At 33.9% G+C, this 10000-nt stretch overlaps 1 protein-coding gene across 1 annotated transcript in view; it reads right to left on the bottom strand.

Annotated features, from left to right (window-relative positions):
* LOC144969368 (putative ATP-dependent DNA helicase HFM1) overlaps nt 1-10000 on the bottom strand; it is an 81444-nt gene that overhangs the window by 49531 nt on the left and 21913 nt on the right. The window contains exons 12-19 of the mRNA XM_078908477.1: nt 9809-9962; nt 7946-8078; nt 7445-7546; nt 7088-7233; nt 6466-6513; nt 2925-2971; nt 1302-1435; nt 556-603 (exon numbers count right to left, since the gene is read on the bottom strand). Of these exons, the coding sequence (XP_078764603.1) occupies nt 556-603; nt 1302-1435; nt 2925-2971; nt 6466-6513; nt 7088-7233; nt 7445-7546; nt 7946-8078; nt 9809-9962 (812 nt within the window). The remainder of the gene's footprint in view (nt 1-555; nt 604-1301; nt 1436-2924; nt 2972-6465; nt 6514-7087; nt 7234-7444; nt 7547-7945; nt 8079-9808; nt 9963-10000) is intronic.

Raw genomic sequence — 10000 nt, 5'->3', positions numbered from 1 at the left:
GCAGACGTCACATGCGTGTCAAGCGATGGGGCGGGAAAATGACTGTCTCCTCTTCTCACCCATTGTTTTGTGATAATATGTGAAAAGTACTTACCATATTCCGATGAAATTTGAAACATAAATAGATTAAATGTGCATCTATAACCTTATTCGCGACAAAATCTCTGCTCTTGATAGTTTTTGAAATATTTCACTCAAAAGAGCAAACATCTGTTTTTAACGGCTTTCTGATAATAGCACGAGTTTTGTCGCTTGACATAATCTAAAATGACATCTTTACTAATTGTCTACCAAATTTCAGACATATTTATTGATAAAAAGCGTGGTAATTAATTTTTTTAAATAGCATATAAGAAGCGGCTTCGTCCCATATTTTGACGCGAATTTGGGCACTTCGTAAGCGAAAAAGAGGCCCAAAGATTTGCGCGAGATAGTCATTGCTAATATATATATATATATATATATATATATATATATATTTGTTTTTGTTTTGTTTTTAGGAGGGGGCGGTTGGGGGGGGGGGGTTAACATCAAATACAACAATGTGAAAATTACCTTGAAGCCTTTTTTCCACTTCATTTTTGCTCAACCCAGCGGGCAGTCCTTTTGGGAAAGGCCAAACAAAAATATAAAAATGTATGAGCTATATGATTAAGTTAGGTTGGTTTTTGTTTCAAGATTCAAAATTTAATGCAATGTGCATATAGATGCTAAAACTATTTTTGTTTTCCAGTATCAGTTTATCAATAGAGAAGGCATTTTCAAATCAGATAACAATGAATTCTGTTTTTAAACACTATTAATCAAATTGTAACAAACTTTTATATGACAATCTACATGATTTTCAAACCATCACTTAGTTCTTGTAACTTATTGATGACTAACAAAGGAAGAATGAACAGAAAAAAATGATATTATTATACTGCTAGATTTATTTTTGGAAAGCTTTTGAGTCTGCACATGTTGCACTATGGAACTGTTGGAAATATAACAAACTGTAAACCTCTTCATAATAAACTATATAATATATATAAATTATAAAAACAAACAAAAACCATGAAATAATAGTGCTCAGCTTTTTGATAAAAGGAGCTATTTATAAAATATTTCAAGTATAATTATGATCAACTACTACAATATTGTTTCGCTCGAAACACTATTGTAGAAGTTGACCATAATCATACTTGAAATGTTATATATATTATATATATATATATATATATATATATATATATATATATATATATATATTATATTTTAAATTATATATTATATTTAATTTATATCTTCACAATTCATACCATAATACTTAGGGTTCTTGAGCACACGGACATAGAGAAAGGTTTGTCTCATCCATTCCACAGCCAAAACCATGTCTGTGATGGTTTGTAGAACAATCTCAGCATTCAAATGTTCTATCAAATTCTTATGAAGACTACAAGAGGGAAAATAGAATCTTTTAAAAAGAATATGTTTCATGTTGGAAACATGTGTTTTACATAGAATTTGTTACCAGGTTTCCAGGACAAAATCAAGAAGATGATGTGGTAAATCTACCTGACAAACAATTCAACAATATACAATTACATTTCCTGTATTGATATAATCTCATTTTATTTTATCTTATATCAAGAAGAATACATATTCTATATATAAGATATAGCAGATTCAAGTCAATAAACTTGCTTAAAAACAAAAAATGCACTAGGCAATGCTTCTGTGCTGAACCACCTTTGCCGCAAGAAAAAGAATTAAAAATTCTGTATTCCTTATCAATTCCTTAAATTGCCCAAATACTGACCTTCCCAATCAGGATCACAGAAAATTTATAAAATTTATAATTTTATAATGTTGTCAGAAAAAAATAGTATTGCATATAAATCTGTAAAAAAAAAAAAAAAATTGGATTTGCAATTAAGACCACTCCATTAACATTTCATTAATTTCGAAAGGTTTTGTAATACAAGATTTTTTTCTTTCTTATCTGATACCAGGGTTAGTTTATCATGTGCTTATCACTTTTCAAAATTTAAGTTTAATATGTATTATTTCATTTTCACTTTATTTCAGATATTCAAGTATCTCTGAAATCTACCACTCTAGCTCTATACAATGAGGAGGCAATTTAGGACTTCATAAACTAGGGAAAAGATTGTATAATAAATTATGCAAGATGCAATTGGGGATTTTGAGAGCACCCATTGATTGCTAATAGCAATGAAGGTGTTTTACACAAATGTTCTTTTTGATTTCAAATTATTAACATATTTCACTTAGCATTGCATAATAAATACACTGATTTTGAAGAGTTAAACAAACTCCAGTTGTAACCACTGAGTTATTTGCGTGGTTTGCAAACACTTCAGTACATTTATTCACTGCTATATTGCTACTGTTTACTCACAGTTAAGTTAGAAAACATCATGCCCTGTGTCTAGTAGGAGTATGACTAATTTTAACGGTTTATTTGTTTAAGGACATTCAAAATTTTGAAACAATTTGATGGTATGATATTTCAATTCATGGTTGTAAATTTATTTTTCTGTATTAAATGACGACGTTCTCATTCGTTCCATTATACTTGATATAAACATCCTGTCCTTTTAGAGCTTGCCAGTTAAGCATCATGAATACTAATGAATACTAATAATTATCAAGGTTGTAATAATTTTTAAAACATAAGTAACATGATCCAAGATTTTTATAATAAGTGACTCAAAATTAAAGGGTAATAAAGCAACAAACAGTGATTTTGTCTTGACAAAACACTTTCTTTTAGGCAATCATTTCAAATAATCAGAAACAAACGCATTCCAAAATGAGGGTAAACAGGTAAACAAAATGGTTCTAAAAAATGAAAATTAACAAATCGAATAAAAATTTTGGAACTATATTCAAAAAATCAATTTTACAAATGAAGAGACCTGCTTTCAACTAATTGAGTTCCGTTGACAAGAGATTCATACCGTGACTGATGAAAAAAGTGTACAGCAAAATGATCAAGACTAAATAAAATCAAATAAAGTGGAAATTTTCTAATATTAGCCTAGTTCGGATTTTCCAGGCAGGTCTAAGCTGAAAAAGACTGGTTATGGAGGATAGGCTTAAAAATAGCTGGTCTAAAAACAAAGGACTGGTGCATTCTAGGTATTTTGTTAAATTATATACTTTAGGATTATAGGGGAAGAATCAGTTTTTTAAATAATTTTTTCTTCCTTTCCTTTCTATAATTTTGTTTGTTTCACTGCATGGAATCAGCGCTATTTCAGTTGGAACTCCCAAGGAACCAATAACCCTCCCTGCTAGCTACCTGCGTGAGGTCATTGGAGTTCAACTGGTATCAGGCAGTGCCGTGTCTAATGAGGGCAATTATGGATATTTATGGTCTTATAATATGTCTGTATAGCGGGAAAACAATAACAGACTCTTTCACTTTATTATTTTGATTTGAAAAATCAGTTGTCTTTCTAAAGATCAGTGAAAATTTGACATTCTTGTGGGTAATAGTTTTCTTTAAATATCACAAAATGTGGATCGAATTTTAAATGCTTGTAAATTATGGTGCACTTAAATAAAAAATTTGATATACAAAACTCAGCGGCAGTATCTCAAGAATTTTAATAATTGCATCTATGTTCATGTGCATTATTATCATATTGGCAGTTGGTTTTCTTGATTTATTCATGGTTTTGTTAGTTCTGTTTTTGTTTTTTTTTTACCATTTCCGTTCCTCTCAAACAGTTGTGATGGTTATAACAGTAAACTGATATGATTTATGTCTTTATGTGGTAAAATAACTAATAAAGATAATATTTTATTGACCAGTAAAAACTAAAAACCAGTATTGTGTATGATTTCAATATCTCAATTTACTATCAATCTGCCTATAAAATATGACCTCTTTACACGATAAAAATCAATCACCCAACAAGGTTACTGGACATGCTACAAATATTGCAGTATCAATCATCAATTACAACAAACACTAAGCACTGGTACTGTTAAATTAAATGATTTGCTCAAACAGACGGACATAGTATGTGGACAAAAGAGAATTCAAAATTATGAGAGCATATAGTTTATTCCAAGAAGCAACCTGTTTCTCCTTATTGACCAACTACATTCAAAACAAACACACTGTCCATACAGGTTATATAGAGTCCTCTCCTTTCCTTCAAGAATACACATTTAGTCATTGTCTTATAAAGTCATCTGACATACCATTGAACTCCAGTCAGTCAAATTTAGAGATAAAACAACTGAATAACAACCAGTGTCAAATCAGTATAACACCACAGGCATAGCACAGCAAGGTCATTTAATTTATGGGAAATCACTGCCATATATATCTGGACGCTTCAGTTAACACATTCACTTGTGCACAAAAGGAGAACTTGAACTTACATTATATTACTTATTCAATATGCAAAAATATGAGTAATTGAGATGGATTTCAATGACTCTAAACATTGACACATATATGACACTATAAAGTCGGCATTTCCTGAGACAACCACACAAAAGCTACATACATCTTCAAACAATAATGCCTAACATTCATACAAAATATAATTTTGACTTGAATCGTAAGGGATTTAAGTATAGAAAAAAGCCATCAAGCCATTAAAAAGTTGGCTTTCAAATGTGCCCAAAAATACATAATATTGAAATCAGTTAAATGCTTTAAAAATAAGATTAATAATATATTCGTATAATGGTTTATATTTTATTCCTAAACTGATATTTGGACATAATTCATGGCATGGAACACTGGGGGAGAGAAAATGAGGATCTCACCAAGTCATGCCAAATAAGAAATTTACAATAAAAAACTCATATCTTATAAGATTTTAATGCCAGGACAACAAAACTTGGCATGTGTCAAGATCATCATTTTTACTTTACAATGATACTTGTTTCAATCATTTTCTGTCGCTGGGAATTAAATTATTGATATGCAAATTACAACAAATTAATTTCATTGATAGCTCAAAAAACACTAAATTGACACCTCTCTTACGCGCAGCCTTAAAAGGATACATTATTATCAACCATGGCATATGATGAAAGAAACCCTTGCTTTGCTTGTGGTGAGGGAACCATTTTCATATTCATGTTAGCAACTGAGCAATACCATGAAATATTGCAGCAATTAATTACCATCAGCAGCATCACAGATTCCCCCTGACCGATACCTGTTCCACCCATGGGCTGACCCCACTAATGGGGTCGAGTTGACCTAGCACTGAAATACCGCTCAGAGGGGAAAATGCCATGCAGTGCTTGGCACACCCGCAAACTGAATGTCCTAGTCGGGGACCAGCCACTCCCATATGAGCCGCATCCAAAATATTTAGGGATGACGTTGGATCGCAGCCTTACCTATCGGGTGCATCTCGAAGGGGTTGCCCGGAAGATAGAGAAGCGGTGCAGTCTTCTGAGGAAGCTGGCGGGATCGACTTGGGGCGCTAGCCAAGCGCTCCTAAGAACGTCCGCCTTGGCACTATGCTATTCCACCGCAGAGTATTGTGCTTCAGTGTGGGGTAGAAGCAGAAACATTGAGAAGGTGGATGTAAAACTTCGCAAGTCGATGCACATAGTGTCAGGAACGCTAACAACAACTCCTAGAGAATGGGGCCCGATAATGGCAGCGATCCAGCCCCCCGATGTCCGGAGGGAGACGATTACGGGAAACTGGCTGAGTAAGATCAAAGAGAGAGGGAATGGGGATGAATGGGGATGCGCATAATGGACGGTGCCCCCGTTTGAAATAAGTCCTGGCAACCCTTGTACGCAGAATCCCTGACTACGTCTAGAGCTGCACATACGAGATGGAAGTCGGTTTGGACGAATTCAATCCCTCATGGGGGCGGGGACGTTACCTCCTCTAAGCTTGGTGAGAAATTGCCAGGCTTTGATACCAGTAAGAGGAGACACTGGGTGACGGCGAATCGGCTTCGGTCGAGGAGCTGCCTCACAGCCAGTGCGCTTCATCGGTGGGGTCTTTCTGACTGTCCAACATGTACCCCCTGTGGGCAAGAACTTGAGACGGCAGAGCATCTAGTCGAACGGTGTGTTGTGACGATGCTACCCGGCGGGTTTGCGACGGTGCACGAATGCGGACCAGACTTTGCTGATTGGGTCGATCGTCACAACATAGTAGTGTGAGAACCATAAGAGTCTCTCTCTCTCTCTCTCTCTCTCTCTCTCTCTCTCTCTCTCTCTCTCTCTCTCTCTCTCTCTCTCTCTCTCTCTCTCTCTCTCTCTCTCTCTCTCCGTCCATCCCATCTGTCCATCCATTCATTCATCTATCCATCCATCTATCTATCTACCTATCTATATATCTATCTCTCTACCTCTATCTTTATTTCTTCTTTTTAGTTAAAGTGATAAATAAATACAGATAATGTGAATACTCAACAAACTAGATACAATTATTTAAACACATCAGAGGAAAACATTTACCTTATGAATATCCTTTGTCATAATGACAGCAGTTGCCGAGGTATCAAACTAAGGATAAATATGAAACACAACCATGTAAATGATATAGTCAAAATTATGAATAAGTTAAAGAACTGGTTGACATAAATAATAGCAGTGATATTATGGTTATGAAAATGCCACAACTGCACTAACTTAAAGAAGGCACTAAAAAGAAAATAAGTGTAAATTAGGAATTAATTATATATATTTTTGCAGCAAAAATCTATAAATATCGAAAGCTATAAATATCAAGGAATGCATTTACTGCCTTTTTCAGTCCCTCAATTTGTGAATGAATAATAAATAGAAGGATCCAGTTATATAAGACTGGTGTCTAAGCATTGTGGCTCTGTTTTAATAAGTTTATGAGTTTTACGAGTTTTACTTAAATTTTTTCCCTTAAGTTACATGAAGCCTTAAAAAATATTGTTTATAAACAAACTGTCCTCATAATTTTGTTCACTGTATTTAACACAAATGTCAGAATCAGCAGTATTTTCCCCCTTGTAAGAGAAAGTATAGCAATGCTGGACAGCACACAGGACGAGGAAATAGTGAAAATATAATTAAAGGAAAAAAGGAACTCAAATCTAGCAAATACCTGCGGTCTCCCAGCCCGTCCAATCATCTGTAAGATTTGCATGTCAGAATATTCTTCAACAGCTCCCATATTATAGAAGTGAGTAGATTTAACAATAACCAAATGAGCCGGAAGGTTAACCCCCATAGCCAAAGTACTGGTGGAAACTAAAATAAAAAAAAACATTTTTCATGATTCACAGGTAACAAAGAATTCCTCAACTCTGAGTTCTGAAACAGATTCTGCTCAATTATTTTTACAGAAAAGCTTTAAAAGTTCCACGGTCTCAATCTCAAACATTTTAAATATAAGAGCTTCTAATACAAAATATATCGAAAGTTCCAATTGATAATAATAAGAAACTTGAATAAAACTTACTAAGCACTGGCAGTTGTGAATTTCTGAAAAGTTCCTCGACAGTTTGTCTGTCTTCCATAGTAAGCCCTGCATGGTGCACCCCAATGCCCGCATTCAACAAATCTTTACAGAGAGAAAGGCATATCAAAATAAAAATGCATTCATTATTTTTTTTCTAAAACCTAGCGATGAAAAAAATTAAAAAAGAGGAAAAAAATATCATTTTCAAAATATTTGAAGTACCAAGTGAGTCTTAGCTAAAAAGACTCTTTTAAATAAAACATAACACCTCACTAAATAATCCTCTGTTGAAATTAACTAAATATACAAATGCTCGGCAAACGACGCTAACCAAAAATTTGATATGGTGATAGTGATATTTATTATGGGTTCTTAGATTCCTTACTTGCACTTCTACAATTATTTAATGGAAAAATGGAAGGCCATGCAGTTCTGAGACAAATTATTCATAGATCCAATTCCATCTGATGATTATTAATATATACCTATTCAATTCCTAACCTGAAACTTTTTGTTCATGGACATTATTGGCGGCATGTTGCAACACAAGAGCATTGTAGTGAGTCAGGAGGGAACGACCACTTTTTGCTAAAATTTCTCCTGACTGTATCACACTTTTTCTCGAAGAGCAAAACTGAAAGATAATTGCAATGTCAGAATTAGTATAATATATATATATATATATATATATATATATATATATATATATATATATATATATATATATATATATATATATAATAAAATAAAATGTATTTTTTTTTAAACCATAAGGTGAGAACAATGCTCTTGAAAAATGCAAATTGATCAAAATCTTAAAATTTGTCTTAACAGGCCTGTAAATGGTTGGTGAAAAATATGGTCGGAACTTTTTGAACACGCAAAAATAGACCAACAGGACAAAAATTTGGATTAATTAATAAACACAACACAGATATGACACGTCAATTGACTAGTCAAATCCTGTCAATTTCCCCAACTCATTTATAATACAAAATAAATAGGACTTCATTTTATGGTTTTAAAAAAATCCCAATTATACATATTTCTGGGCCCAGGTCTGAGTTAATTGTAAAATGAGAGGAAGAGAACAATTCCTACCTTTATGAAGGATGTGTATCTAGTGCTTGACACAAGAAGCTGCTTTATCTTCGCTCCTGTTTGTTTGTGTTACATTTTAAGCTGATTCTTTCGTTTACTTGGATTAATTCTTATAGAAGAAGAAGAAGAAGAAGAAGAAGAAGAAGAAGAAGAAGAAGAAGAAGAAGAAGAAGAAGAAGAAGAAGAAGAAGAAGAAGAAGAAGAAGAAGAAGAAGAAGAAGAAGAAGAAGAAGAAGAAGAAGAAGAAGAAGAAGAAGAAGAAGAAGAAGAAGAAGAAGAAGAGGAGGAGGAGGAGGAGAGGAGGAGGAGGAGGAGGAGGAGAAGGAGGAGAAGGAGGAGAGGAGGAGGAGGAGGAGGAGGAGGAGGAGGAGGAGGAGGAGGAGGAGGAGGAGGAGGAGGAGTGATCATATGTGAAGGAGAAAAAAGAGAAAAATTTTAACAAAACACAGTTGTGAGGAAAGAAAACTTCTGCTGACAGCATCAATCACCGTTCAAGGAATAATATTTATTTCACTTTTTTTTTTCCGGTTGTCTTTTAGACTGAAACAAAGAAAGCATGGGAAGGAAAAGAGGCAGTCGGAGAAATGTGTGTGTCTGTAACAAAATAGAGAGAAACGGCCCAGTCCGACACATGCTGTGCATGCCAGTTATTTACTGACTAGGCAACCCTCTCTCTCGTCTTTGGCACAGTAGCTAGGCCGCGTCTGTGGCACAGTAGGCAGGCAGTGAATACATTCACTTCTAGCAGAGTGTGTAGGTGGAATGATAACATACCTAACTGACTGGACGGTCCAGTTTTGTTTTGTCTTTGACGCGACAAATTAAAATTTTCTTTTTTTTTTTACAGTCGTCTTTCGAAAGGGAATAAAAACTGATTTTTTGTTGGTTCTGTTCTTTGACGTTATGAATTTTATTTTAACTTTTAATTTTTTATTTATATTTTTTTAATATCAGCACTTAACAGAATATATCAAGCAAAATCGTTCTTTCGGAAATCCGACAATTGTCTGAATATTTACAGGCCTGTCTTAAATTTGTCTTAACCATATATCTGTGGGTGAAAAAGTTTTAAACAACCAATATCCCTAAATGTTTGATTAAAACTAATAATAAAATTGACTAGCCCAACTGCTTTTTTCAGTCTCACAAAATGGCCGTCCGTCCAAAATGTGACACTTTTATTGGTTTAAGATGCAACAAAATTCTAAGCAAAAATATTGGTTTAACAGAATTAGATTCAGGTCAGAAACTTGAGGTACATACCACTAAAGTTGGTTTGCCATGACAATGAGCTTCAATGATGCCTCTCAACCGATAGGAAAGATTCATATCAAAACGGAAATCTGAAGATCCTTTTTTGAAAGGGTAGCTAATGACAAAACGGTCAAGTTTTACAGGTCGGTGGTTTTCATCAATGCTGAAAAAGATAATGTGTAAGTTTAATCAAAAACGCTC

This window comes from Berghia stephanieae, chromosome 3 (genome assembly GCF_034508935.2).
Source record: "Berghia stephanieae isolate SIO BIC M18660-M18661 chromosome 3, UCSD_Bste_1.3, whole genome shotgun sequence".
Classification (NCBI taxonomy): domain Eukaryota; kingdom Metazoa; phylum Mollusca; class Gastropoda; order Nudibranchia; family Aeolidiidae; genus Berghia; species Berghia stephanieae.
Note: the sequence above shows the minus strand (reverse complement) of the source record. Positions and strands in the feature narration are given on the sequence as shown.